Source organism: Diadema antillarum, unplaced genomic scaffold, assembly GCF_040938485.1.
Source record: "Diadema antillarum isolate AM-2024a unplaced genomic scaffold, OU_Dant_1.0 scf00000036, whole genome shotgun sequence".
Taxonomy (NCBI): domain Eukaryota; kingdom Metazoa; phylum Echinodermata; class Echinoidea; order Diadematoida; family Diadematidae; genus Diadema; species Diadema antillarum.
In genome coordinates, this window is record NW_027270925.1 from 2,551,484 (window position 1) to 2,572,164 (window position 20,681).

A 20,681-nucleotide genomic window follows, 5' to 3' on the forward strand; every position below is an offset into this window, starting at 1 on the left:
ACTGATGCATGGTTGTTTTAGCCAATGGGCGTCTCGTACTGAGTGCGCAAACGCTTGCTTAATGCGCGAACCTTTGTTACAAGTGCGCGATAACACGTTTACCACTGTGACTCAGCATGCAGCCAGTATAAATAAACACATAGCTCTCGACCAATGACATCGCAGGATTCTCGCTACCCATTCAATAAAAAATGATGAAGCTCATTCTCATTAAAATGACAGATTGAGAGTGTACACATAACCAGACATTTATTGTGCCAAATAGTAAATGATTACCCTAACCAAAGCTCGAACCCATTCACACACATTGTTATTACTCTCTACCTGTAGGAGCACTGTCATAGATAAACTCATAATGCCATCACAAACGCGTATCTTTCAGAGGATACTAATATTTTCAATTGTACTTTCATTCTTTCTTTGTTGAATTGTGTCGCACCATGTCATGTAATCTGACAACTTTATTCACTGACTTAGGAAATGCAGAAATACACAGCTAACAAAGTTTGTTGGTTAGTGAAAGGCAACCCATATGCATTTTAGGATTGTATAAATTCACGACCTGTAGGATCTAGGGATGACTGGCCACCTGATCCATTCAAGCTTATTCTGAGAGCAGCCAGTCTCATTACCTCAGGTGCCTTGCTCTCCTCAAACTCCCTTGTCCAGCAGCGGACGAGGTCAAATCGGCTGACCAGAGAGATGACAAAGTCGTTGGGATCCATCAGACTCCCTCCAATCTGGGGAGGCAAAGAAGGGAGGGCGCCATCAACCAATGCCATAAGAAAACACCGACAAGTTCTTTACTGAACGCAAGAGATTATTAAGCCGAGGGGTGAAGGTTGAGGTGTGAGTTTTTCTTAGTGAAAATAAATCATTGTAGTTCAGTACTTCCGATCTCACAAATTTCATTTGTACAGGGAGACAAATTGAAGAAAACTCACACCTCAAGTTCTTTACTGTTCATCAATGGGGTGGTGCAATTCAAAATGGAGGAGCTGTTGTGGTTCAGTGGTTAAGGTAACAGACTATGAATCACAAGGTCCCTGGTTCAAGTCCCCTGGCTGCTGTGGGTGTGCCCCCAGACAAGGCACTTTATCCTCATTGCCTTGTCCTTTCGTAGGGGACTTAAAGCCTGCAATCTTGTAGTTGCGTGCTTACAAGCATTCACTGTTTCCTTAGCGGTCATATTAAACAAATCAATTTAATATCCAATATTCAAAAGAATTCAAATGCCAGTACGTAATTTGTTGTGGTTCCATAAAAATGTCAAAATAGCCATTGTGAGATTGTAATTTCACTTGCATAAAACTCCCCATTTGTTTTACCTACAGACAGAAGCAAGTTACTCTTTTCTGTGTAGGTGTGAATATGTGCATACAAGTAATTCAATTTAGAGGAATGTGCCAAACATGTGATTTTACTGCTCATTTCATTGAGGCACTGCATTAAAATCCTGTTCATACCAATGCGTAATTTGGCAGCATATCTACAAAAAATTCATCACTGACACACAGCCAATGGTGCCTTGTGAAGGTTTAGCTTTTTGTACTTGTTGCGCATCTTACCTCATTGGACTTTTTACTCTCTCAACCGACAATGCATGAGTTAGTCATTTAAGATGCAGAAGGTTCTTAAATCAAGAATCTGCACCTTGTTTCTAAAAACACCCTTCAGGTTCTAAACTGATCATATGCAGAGCAGAGGGATGGAGCGGGTTAAAGGCAGTGAGAGCCTTAATCATTACCTGTAACATGAGGATGTCTTTGTCATACATCTCCGTCTGGCACTTCACATTCTGGTAGTAGTAGATCTGGTGAGAGAAATTAACAAATGTTGATCAAAATACACATGAAATATATTTGGAACAATGTGCCACTTGTAAAAATGCAGATTCTATCAACATCACCACTCACAAGAAGATCTTTCATTTGCCGAGTGTTTCATTCATATCTCAGTAAAAAAGAAACAGAAATAAACCCAGCAATGCTCACTATAGTACCTTCACATATTTCAACCTGTGCCAAAAATCACCAATCCTAATGCCACCAATCAAAAAACAAAAGTCTTTTGCAGTGTAAACATGCTGGCTGATGGTGAGGCACTGCAGCATAGTGGATAGGACTCCTGACTTTCAATTGGAGGTCCCCTATTCGAATCCAGTCAAGTGCATAAATCCTTACACGAGTTTTTTTTTACCAACCATGTCCCTCTCAACCCAGGTTTATAAATGGTGACCTGGCAACACTAGGATAATAATAATGGCAGGGCCCTCTGGTACAGCAGAGGCAACACTGAAGAGGCTACCCTGGATAATGAAGACCAATATATAATTACTATTATTATAATAAACATGCTGGGTAACCTGGTTTAGAAGCGAGAAGCCGTTTCTCCGCCACATCCCAGCATGCACCTGTGCAATGAGGACCTGGGTCCGAAGGGGATCTTCTATCAGCTCTTCCGGGAGGAGGGTCGGCTGTGGGGTCAAAGGTCACATAAAAGAGTGAGATGTGTATCAATGGCTTTGTGCACAGGGAGGTGAGAGTGAAAGAGCATCTCAACAAACTTTCTGTCAATTGACTTGCATCAAATGTCACGTACATCAAACATATGTGACACTTTAAGTTCTTTCTCTCTTTTTTTCTTTTGTCTTGCTCTTGCTTCTGTTGAGAAAATTCCTGAAAACGATGATGTGAATTAGTCAACTTTTAAGACATTACAGAATGTAACACTAAATAACTTCTGCTCTAACTCTGTTATTGGCAAATCACTTTTCCCTCAATGTCAATACCAGAGGATTAGTAGGCCAAAAAGAGTTAAAAGGGTTCCACTTTCGATGTACGCTACCTTCAAAGGGTAGCATTCACCTTAAATCTTCCCTCACTAATGAGTATGCTGTATTAAAAAAAAAAAGAAGAAGAAGAAGAAAGGAGGATTCTTTCATCATATTCAGTGCCAGGGACTTTGGAGAGTGTGTACAATGTGGGGTTTTCTGTGCCAATCTGCACATAGCGCACACATAAGGTTATTGGTCGAATGAAATGAAAACTATCACTGGCTCTTGCACAGCAGCAGTACGTGTAAATGACCAATCTTTTCGTTTTGACAAGTATGCTATGACACACTGAGTCAGCTACCTATTCTTAATAGTCCCCATTGTAGGAAAACATCAAAGCATTTCCCCAAGTTTGATAACACTTACTCCATTCATCAAACCCTCCGTGTAGAAATTGAGTCCATAGTGGCCAAGGTGGAGATGCAACCCTGGGGAACAAGATTTCACTCAAAGTAAGTTCACAGTTAACGAAACAAATAGCTCAAAATCCTGGATAGTTTACTCAAAATTATGTTTGTTTGTTTTTCAATGAAAAGTACACATAACTTTGACCTATCACTGACAAATGTAGAGGTTGATATCATTCCCCCGCCTTCTGAGGGAGGCAAGTCAAGAGCTCTTTCATTAAGCTAGAAAAATGATAGGTAGTAGAGTTCACTTTATATTTTTTCTAATATCACTCAACTTTTAAAACATCATAAAACGGGTCTAGGGCAATTACCCCCTGGGCAATTACCCCGCACCCTTCCCCTGGCCCTAATCCTAATCCTAATCCTGAACCTAACCCTAACCCTAACCCAAACTCCTAACCCTAAACCTCACCCTAACCCTAATCTTTACTCTAACCTTACCACTAACCAGTATTTGGCCGGGGGGTAATTGCCCTCTGGGGGTAATTGCCCGGATACGCATAAAACTGTTGTATTCCCCTTATCCAGTGGTGACAGCATTAAAACTTCCAAAATTGAGATCTTCTGAAGGGACTGTCTGATTCTCCTCGAACTTCACTAATGTGTTCTATTAACATTGCTACATTTACTGAATCAACATATATATTTGGGGTGAATTCCTTTCTAAAAACAAGATAACGATCCATGTACAAAAGATTAGAAAATTAAAATGCATCTCCAGCACAATTACTTACCTGCCAAGAATCTGACCAAAGAATAATGAACACTGACCGTCATTTCGCTCACAGAATATTTGATACAGCTGCTCACTTTATTGTTGACTGCAAAATTGAATAACAGATCAAGACAAATAAAGAATACAACAAGAAAATGGTACATGACAAATGACAAGCAAAAATAAGTATGCTTCGACGATACACATTATATCTGTAACACTTTTATCTCAATGGTACTTGTCTAAAAATATTCTCAGAAAGTGAGTAAAAAAAAATCCCAGAGAGGCACAATTCAATGGCAAAAAGATACACTCTAAAAATACACTATTTACAAAATGAAACTGCAACTTGATATTACTGCTCAGGATAGGCCAAGCAGGGATTTGGCAGTGGTTTACCTTGAACATTCTCTCTTTCCATTTCTCTCGGGAGTTTTCTGAGAGCGGCCATCGTGGCCCTGTAGGCCTTGATCAGCAAAGACCTCTGAAAGAGTAGAAAAAAATGGTTTGAGGTGATTAATCATTAGAAAATGATATCAACTACAGAAATGTGAAGGGGGGGGGGGGGGTAAGTAGCAATGCTTTCAAACTAAGGTGGTGATTAATGGTGTACTTTTATTGACGCCGACATTACTAGCACATACACAAACACTCTTTGCAAAGGGGTAGAAAGAGTTGTTAGTTGTGCCTTGGCCAGCATATCTGAATGAAAACTCTATTCCTGGAAATACCATTCTTATTCTATTCTCAAACCAAAAGATTAAAATCTCTTTCTGAAAACACAAAATTCTGAAGATTCCTATAAAATGACTATAATCAAATATTGTGAAAGCACATCAAGATTACCAAGCATAACCACGGCAGGCATCTTCTATGTTATGTTTTGCAAACAGGACATTTCAAGACAACGTTCACCCACATTTTCTTCAGAGCAACAGTGCAAGTCGTCAGATGAGAATGATATGGGCGTTAAGTTGCCTCAAACACTATGGGTTCAGTGGCAATTTAACGCCCTTATCATTCTCTCCCGACAAAGTTATGACTGTTTCCCCGAGGAGACAATGTGCTGGCACTTACATCAGACGAACACCAGTCTAGAAGGAGGGTGATGCAGGGACCCAGTCTGATTTGCATGGAGACAGCCATCTCCCACTCTGGCTCATACTCAATGTGATGGCCGACCTGACGCCTTACATGGTCCATTGCCTAGATGTATGAAAGAGACAGACAGATAGACAGACAGACAGACACAGACAGAGAGAGAGGGAGAGAAAGATAATTTTGTCACAACATGCAGCTTCTCTAAAAAAAAAAACACCATGAATACATAGACAGAATGTGGGGGAATAGTTTCGTTGCATATTCAACAAACCTTACAGGAGCACAAACTTGTTCTTTTTAATTCTGCCAGTTGGCAGGGCTATGGCAAAGGCATCTTAGTTGCTTCCTCTTATTTGTTTTATTTATTTATTTATTTATTTATTTATTTATTTATTTTATTTTATTTTTTTTTTGGGGGGGGGGTTCAAGCGAGCTAGGAAAAAAGAAAACTAAAGAACTTACATGCATACTGGTGAGAAGCTCCAGAAGAACCAGGACTCCTTCTATGACTCGCTCTCTCAACACAGGTGTCCAAGGGTCCGGCTTGTTTGACAGCACATACCTGGAACACCACAGAGAAAGCACAGTGAAACCCTCCTTTTTCTTTTTCTTTTTTGTGTGCAAATAATGCCTGATATAGTACAGCATACTGAAGTGATGTCACAGTCTTTTGTTATAGTCTAGTGCTGATTCCACACAAGATATCTCTGCCTACAGCTTCTGGCACTGAGTCGGAACTTGGATGCGAGCATGGTTAGCAACCGTTGTGTTCACAGATGTTAGGGCTACAATATGTGAGGTTGTATAGAACCGGTTTCCATGGGGACAAATGGCTATGACATCACACTTTGGTACCCAACTGTGAATGACACAAAGAGTGACCTGTAGGCAGGTGGCCACAGGAGAAAGATTGGCACAAAGTCAAATAAATGTCCATTTTCTCTGTGAACAAATTTGCATGTGGTCCTTGCATGCAGTGGAAAGCATTGATTCATGGACATTTGATACTCTATCCTGGGTCATTTTCACCATTGTTGTTGCACAGCTCACTCATCCAGCTGATCTACTGTCACAGTAAGATGCTCAGACTGAAGATTGGTTAACAAATCTATGAAGCTTATTACATTACGTACGCATGACCTGCATTTCAATTAGAGACAGGGACATTTACCTGTTCTGATGCAGATTATTTTTTTCCACTTGCTGTTAAAAAGATCTACATACAGCATGAAGGTTGATAACGAGTACTGGCATTCATTAATGGCCTCAAACATCAAAATCTAGTGCATCTTTGTTCTTTGTTGGCAACTCTGACTTAGATTGTAACGATACCAGACATGAGTTCACACATACAAGTTTTCTTTTTTTAGCAGATACCTACAAAAGATGCATCATTCATCTTTGTGTCCATCACATTTCAATCCATGATACTACTACTCTTTTCCTACACCCTTACCTTAGGTCAAATAGGGCGCACTGAGCTCTCCGTATTGCATTTGGAGGATTTCTTCTAAACTGAAGCTTCCCTTCTCCTGAAAAGTAAATGGCATAAAATTGACATAAAACAGTGATGACCTAAGAGTAAGAAAAACACAGGGCTGTATTGGGTTAAAAACGGGGTGAATAAGAAACATCCTCAGAACTCAATACACATCCTCACTTAGCTCTAAAAATAGTATTAAACTACAGTACATACATTTTGTAGATTAGTTACGGCATAAGTCTTTGATTATAAGCCAGGCCAAGAGGGTAATCTATCATTTTTCTTTCTGGACACCCATACTTTATTTGTAGTATACTTCATAGTGTTTTCACATTTGATATTACAAGAGTCAGCTGACACTTGTGAAATTAACAGTGGCAGCAGTGTGGGAAAAAAAAAATGTCACTGCAAAGCGCATAAAACAGATGAGCACTGAAAGTAATTCAGACCCACTCCCCTCTGATAAAAAGTCAAGTGTCTATCAAAGGCATGTGACATCCCAAACTGGCTCTGGGATAAGGACTTGCCACATGAAATGATGAGACAACCAAAAATGAAGACTTTTGTGACCACTCACCATCGACAAACTGTTTGGTCTGATCCACATAACTCCTGAGAATGACGTAGAGGAGGTTGTGTTCTTCGACTAGCATGCGAGACTGTCGAGAAATGAGGAATGTGGTTTTGATTGATTCTGTTTGTGCTGTGTGAACATATCGATGTGAATGTGAAAGCTAGCCAGAAGTCAACACAACAGAAAAACAAGCAGTACAGTAAAAATAGAAGACATGCTTAATATAAATCACTCTCAAAACATTAAAAAAAGCAAATTGTTTCCTATATCATTTTCGACAGGTGTGATAGTATATATATATATATATATATATATATATATATATATATATATATGTATTTTTTTTTTTCACATCTTGAAATGCCCGACTTACAGAAGTGACGTCACTGGCGGAAAAGAAGGCTGCAACAATTTGTGACACCACAGTAGTGGGACAACAAAATGGAAAATACAAAGAATATTTTCAAAATATTATTTCCCCTGCCTTCTGAAGGGGGTAAGCACTTTTTCAAGATGCTACAAAAGTGAAAAAATGTTGAATTTGTACCATGACATCAGAAACTGTCGAAGTCTTCTTTTCCAGCAACGACAGCATATGGATTTGATCAAAACTTTCAATCTAAAAATTCTGTAACAGATTGTCTGATTTCCATGAAACTCCACTGATGTGTTCTGCTCATATTTCTGAATTAACTGACCAACACAGTTTGGGGTGAATTCTTGTATAATGTGGTATTGAAATACATCTTCCTGTCTTTGGCAAGAATAAACAATAATATTTCTTTGCAGACACCCAGTTATATCCTTTTATTCTGCAATCCATTCAAAATGAAAATCAAAACATGTATTAAACTTGAAACTGATGCTACTAGTAGTACACACTCTTTGAATATTTGAAACATTCTGAAATGCAACCTCAAGGAGACTAAATGTGGGACTTCCTCTAATACGCTTTTTCACTATGATATCAAAAGAAACAAATGAAATTGAAAGTGAAATGTGTCAGATAACAGATGAATCAAAGTACAATCTCATCTGCTTTCAGTTTTACTTTATCATTGCACTGTTGCAGTGCATTTCACTAACTCTTTATGTGCCATGGTGTAAACCCCTGTATGCCACATTATTCTGAGATAGCAACATAGTCATGCCTTGGGTTTTTAAAATCTATGAAAATTTTATAGATTTCTGTTACCTGGGCCTACAACGAGCAAAGTTGTAGAGAAAATGTCAAGCTTTGCTCTGATTTAAACTGTACAACAAATCTATGATTGTGGTTTTCTTTCTAATGACCAGTAGCTTCATTACTGTATAAGAGCCATGGCTTTTGCACACAAACAGTGACAGAAACTTAGAATGCACTGGCAATTCCAATTAGGAACACCCCTTGATAGTCTATTACCACATAAAATAGAAGCTACATGTAACAGGAATGGAATCGCAAGAAACGCTTTCATTGTACTGGAACATTTGGCCATTTATCAATCGTTTTGGGCAGGTTTGTGGGTTTGAGCAGAATATGCAAAGTTGGCACGCCATCAACTGAGTCAGGAGTGCAAACACGGCACATAAAGAGTTAACAGACACTGTACAATGATGAGGATAATTCTTGCCAAGTGTTGATAAAAATCTGACCAGGCATTTTATAGTATAGTGATCAAGAATCTGACTCTAGGGGGAAAAAAAAAGAAAAAACAAACAAAAACCCAGCTCATCGGAGCACATGGTTTCCACTTACGACAGTTGGGACAGTAAATATCTGGACTGAGAGAGACGAAATTGACAGGGCGTGGTCATGATCATCGGTGACATAATCAAGCAGGATCTTTGGGTAGTGCTGCAAACAAAGTGGAAGAAAAAAACAACACCATTGTACAGAAATGCTTCCATGACATTTGCTCCTGCGACAATTGCTCCCATGAAGTAGCTGCACGCTCAGCCAAACATAAATTCTACCCACAAACATAACTCTAACCCTAATCCTCATCTTCACATCAAACTAAACCTAAAACCCTATCACAACCCTAACCTGAAGTCCTTGGAGAATATACATGTATGAAGGGAACAACTGTCGCAAGAGCAAAAGTTGTGTCATCTAAAGAAATATCTCATGAAGAAATATGACAGACAAGTTATGCATTGCACTCAAGGGCCTGGAAGCTATGGCAGATGTGCAATTGCTAGCCATGTTTTCCTGTAGCAATATCAGAAAAATAAACATAGTTTACAGGACCGGAATAGCATAAAGAACAAAATGACCTATGAAAAATTTGGCCCTGAAAGATGAAAGGAAGTAATGTACAGAACACAATTATAAATGTGAGAAACCACTAGATGAGCACTTGTTTCGTCTCTATGCTTATTCAATTCTGGTTCTGTTGGTTCCTGGACTTGGTGTTTGTTTACACACCCTTTGCTCCATCATAGAATCATTATTTCAACAAGTCAGGAAAGCTATAAAAGCAGACGTGAATTTGTGAACATATGAATTCATGTAAGAAGGAATGAACAAGTAAATCATGAAACAACAAATGATACAAAAAAGAATGAATATATGACTGTATAAGATGAATGAATGTATGTTTTGTTTGTATAATACATGCGTGAATGAATGAATGAATGAATGAATGAATGAATGTATGAATGTATGAATGAATATTTGGAGGACACGGGTTTGGTACCTTTGTGAAGACAGCAGCAAACTTTTTCTTGTGTTCAGCATCCATTAACAATGTGAGCATGAAGAGCTGGTGCCAGTGGGTTCTGGCAACTGTACAAATATAATGAAAAAAACAAAATGGAATGAAACAATGATTAGAAATATTATAAACTTGCATCAAATCCTTATGTTTGCAATCAGAGCCATTGTTGCTTCTGTTGTTGTTGCTATTATTATCAATCTTACCAACACAAACCTGCCCAATTATCATATGCAGAAGCACAAAACTTTGACAGTTTTGCATAAGACTTTGCAATTGAAGGACCTCCACGAAATCAAGTGACATGGATGTTACATGGCACTTGTGGGGTCTTGATAAGAGAAAGTTTTATCTTCTAGGCGGTGAGTGCATGTAGTACTAGCAATATACAGTATACACAATATATTAAGCGAGCCTAATTTTTGGTGCAGTGGGACTTCCCAACAATTTTGCGAGTGGTTAAATTTGCGATTGTGGAGTACAGTACTGAATGGAGAAATGTATGCATGCGCGTCACATTCATGTCGGGATTAGAGTTAATAATTTCGCTTACTTTTAAATTTGCAAATAGCACCCAACTTTTGAAGTTCGCAAAATATTTGGCTTATACAGTAAACAAAGCATAAAATGTACATGTATAAAAAGTGTGGAAATTGTGAAAAACACTTAGATAACTGCTCCAGAGGATGGCACTGACACTCGTAGCGAACAAAGAGATATTTCTTCCATATCTTAGAACTTAACACTGGTGTACGGCAGTCACAGACTGACATAAAAAAAAAAAAAGAAGTTACGTAATTCTGGCTCACCTTTCCACAGACTGGTATCATCCAGTATACACTCCTCAACTATTGCTGTACCCCGCTCTTCATCCACCCAAAGCAGCTCCTGACATAGCAACACACGCAAGGCATCTAGATTGTCCACGATAAAGCAGGCCAATTTCACAAATAATGTTATACATTAGGAGTATATAGTATCATTATATAGTATATATACATATATATATATATATATATATATAATCATATGCACATATATGATAATAATAATGAATTATTCATTGAGCATATAAACAACATTTACTGAGTAGCAAGAGCTCCTTAATGCTATTTTACTGCACTGTCACGTATGAAGGTTTGTCTGCATTCTGGGCCCGCCTGCATAAAATGATGTGATCAAACAAAGTTACTAGTCACAAAATCAAGCACAAGTCAGGTATCAGCCAATCAGAACTGAGCATTCACAGACTTGTATTTCATTTTCTGATTTATGTTCTATTTCAACTTTTATTTAACAGGGCCGAGGCTATTCATGCACTGTGGCAAGAACTCGAGATCAAGAATGATTTTAGTGCAAATTAGTCAAACAGCTAGACCCATCCCACCCCCCTCCCCAAAAAAGTTGCATTCGAAATACATGAATGTTCGTACGTCAATTATGTAGGGGACACTTAGTCGATATCTTCATTCTTATCTTCTGTTTTGAAGTACCCCATAGGAAGAACCGAATGAAATCTGACTACTAATACTGTAGATTAAGAATTATTTTGCTTCTCATAGCTGCAGCTGGTATACTTGATACAGAGATTAGGGAATAAAAAAAGATATTTGTGCCAACTTGACGTCAATGAGAGATATCTGTCACAGAAATATGTGTATCAAACCAAACAAATAACAATACCCATAATAAAACACCCAAACCCTCCCCTTGAAGGTGGGGGGGGGGGGGAATAAGAAGTGTCACAGGAATGAGTACAGCCACTTTGAAACAAAACATGAATACAAGCTGAAACCCACAAATTCACAGAATAAAAGAATTTGATTTTATGGTCTACAACTAGTCGACTATGTTTACGCAGGTGTGCCAATTGCTGCTTACTGTATAAGCTGTTATTTTTGCAAGGGTTTCATTTTCGCAAATTTGTGAATCATAGTTGGACCACAAATTTAACAACACATGAAAATGTTGCCATGCGCTAGGGTAATAACGCATTTACAATAGCCTCGCTGTCAATTCACGAAAATGTCTGTCACCTCCTCATTCACAAAAATATCTGTACACGAAAATTACAGATAATACAGTAATTGAAGCTATGAAACACTACGCACCTGATCGTCCGGCGAGTGAGGCCATCCAGCGCAGGAACCACAGGCAGCATGACTGGTGAGCCACCATCGTTGTGTGCATCACAATCACTTTGAGGGGGGTGCTGTCCAACCGAGATGTTGTCCGCTCGATGATGCTCTTCGCCTGGTCACACTCCCTCACCTGACCAGTGCGTACGGCACTACGACCCTGTCATCATCAAAAACATCAAACTTTAGTATTATCTTCGTAGTCACCCAATGCCTAAATGAATTCTCATTCAGAAGCAAAACAAAAGAAACTAGAAAAGCACTCGAAGAGCGCAGAACTCCACCAAGCAACTCATTCCCATCCATTATACATGCATGCTGAAAATCACTCAATTTCCCAATATAGAAGCCTTTTGTTTACATCATCAGTTTCAAGCTACACGGCGCCTCGCCTGAGCAGAGCACGCACTTCAGAGTACTCATGCAAAGCTCAAATATGTGCAGCTTGTTGAATTCCCAAGTTCATTGACCCTATTTGCAAAAAGATTAAAAAATCCTACAAAAATTAATTAAAAATCTCAGCATCACATCCAAAATTGAATCATCTGTACCTTGTGTCATTTTCAACTTTTCCTGCAAGTTTGATTAAAATCCGTTCACAACTTATAGAGCTATTTTGCAAACAGACAAACCACTGCTAATGATCACATAACCTCCTCCTTCCTTGGCGGAGGTAATTAAAACACATTGAGCAACAGAAGCACACTGATCTGTCCCCCACCTAGTAGTGGGCACATTAAAAGGCAGTAACAAAAGAAAACTAACTCTTTTTTTTTTTTTTTTTTTGGTCACCTTGTGGCTTTCCAGCATACAATAATACATGCACCCCATATCTTCTGGAATGATGTACATTATTAAACACAAATAACGTCTTAATGTCAGTCACCATACAGGACAATGGTGAGAGCAGAATAAGAATTAATTTGTTTAATTTGTTTTCTCTTATCAAAACCACTTCCCTTGTAATTACTCAACCTTCTTTAAGACTCATAGCAGTGCTCTGAAATGAGAACACACTAATTTCAAGATATCCACTGACAACATTGACATTTCCTTGGAATATAGATTTTAATAAATACTGGCAAAATATTCTCTTTAATATCATGATGCTCCGTTCTTATGTATGCAATTTTCAAGATGTTTTAGTAAAAGTAGGAAAATCAATCCAGCTCTATCAACATTGTACCCAGCCAGACAAATCTGCCAAGGATGGAGGATACTGTACTCACATCTTTATCCACTATTGTTGCAAACTCCAGTGCTGTCTTGCTGTTACACTCAATGGCTTTCTTTAATGAGCTTATCACCTGACCGGGCGAGAATGGAAAAAAACTTTGTTATACTTCGCAATCATTCCACTACAAACAACTGACATGTATTAGGTATTTCTGATCGTGACAAATATTCACCAATAGACTTTGAAGAAGTAACTTATTCGCTACAGAAATCTAAGATTTTCCAAAGTGACAGAGAACACAATACAAGAGTCATGATGAATAAATATAAATATGTACTATATATACATATATATATATATATATATATATATATATATATATAGGCACAAGCGATGTCGTTTTTACTGGGTAACTGTTTAGGTGGCAGCTATCTAATACATATGACACAGTTTGCCTTAAAGCTAAGCTTAGCAAGTTTGTTGGAAACAAATGCATTTCTCATTAAAAGTTGTGATATGATTATGGATGAATACAACATAACTGCCAGCATGATATTTTTACACCATATAGGATGCAGGCAAGTTTGACCCTGAAAAACCTAATGGAACAAGCAAAAAACTTTTTACTTAATAAGATAATACATATAAAGTGCTTTACAGCAAATACTTTTTTCCCCTTTGCAAACATTGTCCTCAAAGTTACAGCATTCAATTACCTGGTCATAAGTGTGAACTTCATCGTTGAACAGCATTGTGCAGTACACCTCAGGTACAGTTCTCCTGCAACAACAGTTAATGTGTGTGTGAGATATCTGGTTATTTGTTGCCTGCTAATACACTTACATGTAGTTGATAATTCATAAACCCTGACAAGGATGGAAATTAAGATACAAAATTATAACAGCAATGCATAGATCATCGTATACATCATGTATACAATATTACAGTATGATGGAATTTCGCTCCCCCCCCCCCCCCATCATAAACAATTAGATCTAGGAACTAAGGAATAAGGTTCAACAAATGTATCTCATACATTGTACATATATGCTAATAATGATGATACCTCAGTTTTGAATGCCCACATCTTAATTATCCTATGTGGCATAGTGCCATTTTATTCAGTACATGACACACAATGTCTGAACATGCAGTTCATATCATATTGCTCAATTACTGGAAAAATGCCAGTGAGCTGTTGACTACATTGTACAGCAAGCACATCATCAATGTCATAGCTGTCACATACATAACAGCATAGTGGAATACCCAGCATGTCATAGATTACTGCATATGCTGAAATTTTTCAAGGTGGTTCCATTTTTGTGAATTTCGTGAGTAGGCTCTTAAATACAAAAATAACAAGCAAAACATGATTTTGACAATTTTGACAAAAATAAAATCTCCGGGACTTACGTTGGCGTGAGCTCCTCCGGGATGACTTTTGGTTCCTCCAGCAGGAGGGTGTGGCGGCAGTGCCTCAGGAGGATGCGGAAGAGGTTCAGAGCCCGACGTTTGATCTCCTCTGGAAAGTTGTCCAAAGGATTCTGAAAACAAACAGGAGACAAAGGAAGTAGAAACACATTCTTTCTTTTTTTCTTTCTTTTTTTTAAACAGGACTCATACCATTAAACAGTTTTCATATCATTACAGCTTTATCTTCATCCCTTGCTAAGCCCTCACACAGTGCACCCCCGTTATAACAAAGTCCTTGGGACTGGCAGTTTTCTTTAGTTATATTGAAATTTCATTATAGCCAAACAGTAAAGTAAATAGGAATATATACATGACAAATTTGGGACCCGAATGTTTACTTCTTGCTACGAGAATTTCGTTATGACCGTGTTCGTTATAACGAGATGCACTGTACAACTGATAAAGAATGCAACTAAGCAAATCGAGCAGGTGTCATCAGCTCACCTGTGGTGGTTGAGTGGCTCCCTGGGAGTGAAGCTGGCAGAACGGCTCCTGCTTCCAAGCCTCCTCGTCCCCACAGTCACAGTAGCCTCCTCCCCCAGACGTGTTCATCTGCAGGAGCACAGAGTCCATAGGTCAGAGTTGACAGGTCAGAGTTGACAAGTCAGAGAGCACATTGAACCATAGCTCAGCAAAGATTGAGTGTGAAAGGACTGCAGTATTGACTAAATGCACTTTAATTACTGGTGGGACTATTAGTAATCTTGCAGACAAATCACTCTTTTATCCCATCAACATACTCTTAAGTTTTCAGAAAGATTTGCTTCTAAGGTTATAAATCATTCACTTACAACAGCTGGTGCAAAAATATGTCTCACTTCTTCTTTTTTAAAAACAAAATATTCAGAGCATTTTATTATCATCAATATTTACTTTAAATGAAGAAATACTATCTCCTAAAGAGATTTCCACACCATTAATCTGCAACAGCCATCTTCTTAAAATAAACCAAATATTGCAGACACTTGCTTGCTAGACACCTCTGACACCCAACTAACCGATGACTACATAATGTGAACTTCGCTAAAATTTTATAAGGATAGCTATTTTTTTCCTCCAGAAACAAAAAGTGGAACATCCATAGTATATGATACACTACTATTTTGTAGCTGTTGTTTGTCTTTTCACACTATCATACCCACAGCCAGTGTGTTGGATCTGCAAATCAAAAGGAGGTGCAGTGGAGGTGGGTTAGAGGGGAGTTGGGGAGGGGAGAGAACTGTTGACATTGTATCCTTCCTGCCTACCTTGTATCTGTGATGCTTGTGTGCACTCTTCTGGAAGCAGTCAATACACAGCACACAGGTGGGATCCATGGCACAGTCCCTGATAACAATGTGTGAAAAAACAACAACAACAAAGAACAGGGGAAACCCCTATCAGTTCTCTTGAACACACACACACACAGGCCTTCCTTTCATGAAGCACTTTAAGTCTTTAGAGCATTCTATATATTTGTGTGCCTGCAGTCACCATGGCAACAGACAGGTACTAATCGATCAGTTTCAGTAGGAGCATTGAAAGTTATATGAATTAGCAATGACAACTACAGTGCACTCCTGTTGTAACAAACATGGTTATAACAAAATTCTGGTTACAAAGAAATAAGAATTCAGGCCGCAACATTATCCTCTCATTGTTTTTCTATTATTAATTTGTTTGATTATAACAAAAATTTCGATATAATGAACAAATATTGCTGGTCCTGAGGACTTCGTTACGACGGGAGTCCACCGTACATTAAATGTATTCCATATGATTGGCAAAGTTTGTTTCAACACATGGTCTACTTCACTACTGCAGTATACACATGTACTAGATACGCACATTCATATCAATTTCTATGTCTGGCAGATACTGTAAATACAGACAGCATAATTAGCACTTGGTCAGGCAAACCGCATGGTACCTTTTAACTTGGTATAACATAGATAACCTTTAGTGACATTGGCACGCAAGCAATTAGACTGCACAAGTGACCTGGCGTATTTACCATTACCCGCAGTTGAACAAGGTATTAGAGACAAGCAGTCTAGCTAGGTTACTTGAACAACTCATCACGGATGCCGGGATACAGGCTCAGGAAGACATTTATGAGATAAGCCTTGAGTGGAGGCTACAGATAATGTGCACATCCGTGCCATCCACAGTGATGTGGCTAAAAATGCAGCTAGCACAGACATCCACAGTATCATCCTGTTCCCAGGTACACAATTGCAAAGTCAAATTGACCATTGGGTGATATTACCCAGTTCTGACATTCTGAATACAAGTAGCAGAACAAGAAAATTGCAATAACAGTCACATTAAGGTTTGCTGACAAAAGCAATAGTATAGATGGGCCTTAGTCAGCAAATACCTGGTATAAAAAAAGAAAAATAAAACACCCAAACTCATTCTAGTCTAGACATAATAGAGGCATGAGGAAGTCAGATTTGCTTTTATCCCCAAATACAATGACTATAGATACAGTAGCTATAGTGGTGGAATTACAACAACAGGTTTGTTTGTTTTATCAAACCCCACATATTGATGGTTATGGGAAGTGTATATATGTGACCCGCTACAACAAAAAGGTCCTAAAGTCGCGCACGGTCGAAGCCGTGAAAATCGAGTTTGAAGTCAGAGCATTAAAATTGGTCAAATCTTATGATTTTCTGATTTTGACATATTATTGGAGTCTGACATGTCTTCTATCATTTATCGAGATTTTGACGCAAAATGATGAAAGGAAAGACCAAAAAATGGCGTTTTTCTGAACCATGTTTTTTGGCGTTTCAGCGAAGCAGAAACTGGTTTGAAAATTTGGATTGAGCGCCACAGATAGGCTCCGCCCCTAACACCGACCTGAGTGATCTCATTGGTCAGTTTGCTGCTTGCTGCTAACCGAAGCGTGATACTCGCACACTGCCCAGTCGACTGGTGCGTGCAGGCGGGGTGCTCGATGCTCAGCCGCTTCTCACATCCTGGTCACTGATTGGTCGGTGAGGAGACCGCCGACGCTGTGCTTGAATGAACTTTTCGGGGGTTGCTAGGGCTTACCTTCTATTGTCCAGAGCTGAAAACTGACTTGCGTGTCCCTTGATCGCGATTGCGTCGAAAGGAAAACTTTTAGGGCGCTTTTCTCGAAACAGTGATTTCCCAGACGTCTCGACATGCTCTCTTTTAAACATCGATATCTCCGCAGCCGATTATTTTTATAATTATTGTTATATATCAATTTAAAGCAGAAAGATTAGGGAATTATGTCATGCAATTTTCAAATATTCGACCTCGCCCGACTTTAGGATCATTTTGTTGTAGCGGGTCACATATACCAAAAAATTGACAATTTCAAAGAATTTACTTGCACCTCTTAAATCATAAGTCAGTTGTTACTTTTGTCAATTCTAATCATATTTGAATTCATGTTGTTTCAGGTATGCACTTTCCTTAGGTTTCTTGGTCTCCTCTAGTGCATCATTGGATTCATATCCCATGTTTCACTTACCACATATTTCTGATGTATGGCAAGTTTTCATTTCAAAAGAAACATCAATTTTTGTTGTGCGGAAAAAGGTTTGAATTATATATTATATGCTTCACACTTCAACATGTAAACCTACCTTTTAGTCCAAACAGAGTACTTCAATGAAGAAAAAAAAAACAAAAAAAGAATAGATTCTACAGTGTCTGATATATATGATTCAATATGAACAATGATTTATTGCATTTGCTATACAATTCACATTTTTATTTCTACAAATTTTGCCACGCTGAGCAACATTCACGACATTAAACAACTTGTGAAAATATTGCCTCCCCATGACACAAGTGCCATATATTGTCTCCAAGGTTGGAAATCGTTACTTTACCAATGAAGAGGAATAATACATGAATACATGTACAATGTATACTATGTCATTCTGTCAATGAGGTTCTCCATAACAAATTCAAACCCTCATGAAATTGTCTTAAAAGTCTCACTTTGCAAAATATATGGTGTACACAGTAATAAACAGCTTGTGATTATCCCCAGATTAAGCAGTGGTTCCACTATATTTTGTACTTTCAGTTCCGGACCTACATAACGAATGCTGACAACAACTGGGGCAGGAGGTAGAAATAACAACAACAAGGAAAAGTAGAAATTACGCGGTGCGTAATATATGTCCCCGCCGGAAGTAGCATTTAGTAGCAAAATGTACAATATAGGTAAAAAGATCAAGGTCAAAGGTCAAAGAAGTCAAAGGTCAAAATTCTATGTGGAAGTTTTGAAACCCTCACCTAGTGCCATCACATAAAGCAAACGGAATCGAAATCGGGTTAGAAATAGCGAAGGAGTAGCATTTTGTAGCCAATGTACAATATAGGTCAAAAATCAAGGTCAAAGGTCAAAGAAGTCAAAGGTCAAAATTCTGTGTAGAAGTTTTGAAGCCCTCACCTAGTGCCATCATATAAAGCAAACGGAATCGAAATTGGGTTAGAAATGGCGAAGGAGTAGCATTTTGAAGCAAAATGTACAATATAGGTCAAAGGTCAAGGTCAAAGGTCACAATTGAAATTCTGTATAGAAGTTTCAAAGCTCCCATGTAGTGCTATCATATAAACAAACAGATTCAAAATCGGGTTAGAAATGGCGAAGGAGTAGCATGTTGCACATTTTGATCACACACGGACGCACAGACGGACGGACGGACGCACAGACGGACGGACACACAGACACACACACGTACGGAGCCCGTTTCATAGTCCCCTGCTCGAACTCGTTCGGCGGGGACAACAACATGTATCATTTTTACTACTATGTACCATTACCATCATCATCACCATAATCATTGCTTTAGCTACACTGCCACTCTATAAAGTGCATGCATGCCAAAACATTCAGCTTTCTACCACCTTGGTACACCAGGGTAAAGAGGAATTCTGTGGATAAAGGGTCTCGTTCTGCAAAAAAAAACAAAAAAAAACAAAAAAAAAACAAAAAAAAAAAACAAACAAACAGAATCCCAACAAGTGTTTGTCTTATATACACCAATAAAGTTATATACCACTCTTTACCTGCATGAATAAGTGGGCTCGCCATTCTTGAAGACATGTCCGCAAAGCTGGGGTGGGCATTCGGATGCCTTGATGGCTTCTAGCACTACCTTGGGATCGTCACCGAAGAGGAACCACTCCAGAGGGAGCCCAACTCGATTGTTCAGCTCCTCCTCGTCCTCCTCCTTCTGCCGTCCATTGCTCAGGAAGATCTCAGGCACGATGTCTGCTAGGAAGGAGAAGATGGACTTCCTCAGGGTCCGCGCTTCTTTACACTTGGACCATTCCTGCAAGAGGAGAAGAATTAGAAGAAGGCTCGTTGTAGAAGATCATCTAACTGTCCTTGTTGTATCTACTGTAGCTAAGTCATCATCATCATCTCATTACCTTTCATTTCTAGAAGTTATACAGTATAGATGTCAATAAACCTGAATTACAATGTATCATCTATTTGTGATAGCAATGACATCAATGTCATTCTCGACCAGAGACAAATCTGACACCTGTTTCTTCCCATCATCTGGAGTGACGCCCTTTATGGCTAAGCAAGGGTTCATCTTGGCATCACGTCAGTGTCATTAAAAGGAGATACAGTAAAGGCTGAAAAACATTGGCAAGAAATCTGTGGTGTAACAGGTGCACTAGTACATTGAACAAGTCAAACTCCTACATAAAGATGTCAATGTTACAAATGCATCTTGCAGTGATTTTGCAGCATTCTTTCTGACTTTTGACCAATCATTCACAAAAGATGCAGATTGCACATTCATACATGTATAAATTTGAAATCCTCATTTTCCTGAAGTTAGTTGGGTAATCCCTCTGGACAATTGATACACATCACGCTTACGACAGCATTTATAAAGAAATGATCTAAGGACCATTGAATTTGAAATATTCTAATTCCACTAACAGGGGACATAATTAGTACATCGAGGCAAAAGGTCACTCTGGTGTGTCAACTCTCGATCACACTTCCATGGATCTCGGCAGGACATCTACATCTGTCCACATGCATGCTTTACATGACACAGACAAAGAATGCTAGTC

General features: G+C 38.7%; 1 protein-coding gene across 1 annotated transcript in view; it reads right to left on the reverse strand.

Annotated features, from left to right (window-relative positions):
* LOC139708240 (E3 ubiquitin-protein ligase UBR2-like) overlaps positions 1 to 19,957 on the reverse strand; it is a gene marked incomplete at its 5' end in the record, with an annotated part of 50,123 nt that extends 30,166 nt beyond the window's left edge. Inside the window, 20 exons of the mRNA XM_071620213.1 lie at positions 633 to 740; positions 1,748 to 1,813; positions 2,366 to 2,476; positions 3,203 to 3,264; positions 3,981 to 4,067; positions 4,361 to 4,445; positions 5,039 to 5,167; positions 5,525 to 5,624; positions 6,519 to 6,594; positions 7,123 to 7,204; positions 8,858 to 8,956; positions 9,801 to 9,889; positions 10,628 to 10,732; positions 11,930 to 12,116; positions 13,186 to 13,263; positions 13,850 to 13,913; positions 14,550 to 14,680; positions 15,054 to 15,161; positions 15,857 to 15,935; positions 19,653 to 19,957. Of these exons, the coding sequence (XP_071476314.1) occupies positions 633 to 740; positions 1,748 to 1,813; positions 2,366 to 2,476; positions 3,203 to 3,264; positions 3,981 to 4,067; positions 4,361 to 4,445; positions 5,039 to 5,167; positions 5,525 to 5,624; positions 6,519 to 6,594; positions 7,123 to 7,204; positions 8,858 to 8,956; positions 9,801 to 9,889; positions 10,628 to 10,732; positions 11,930 to 12,116; positions 13,186 to 13,263; positions 13,850 to 13,913; positions 14,550 to 14,680; positions 15,054 to 15,161; positions 15,857 to 15,935; positions 19,653 to 19,957 (2,151 nt within the window). The remainder of the gene's footprint in view (positions 1 to 632; positions 741 to 1,747; positions 1,814 to 2,365; positions 2,477 to 3,202; positions 3,265 to 3,980; positions 4,068 to 4,360; positions 4,446 to 5,038; positions 5,168 to 5,524; positions 5,625 to 6,518; positions 6,595 to 7,122; positions 7,205 to 8,857; positions 8,957 to 9,800; positions 9,890 to 10,627; positions 10,733 to 11,929; positions 12,117 to 13,185; positions 13,264 to 13,849; positions 13,914 to 14,549; positions 14,681 to 15,053; positions 15,162 to 15,856; positions 15,936 to 19,652) is intronic.
* Between the last annotated feature and the right edge of the window lie 724 nt (positions 19,958 to 20,681).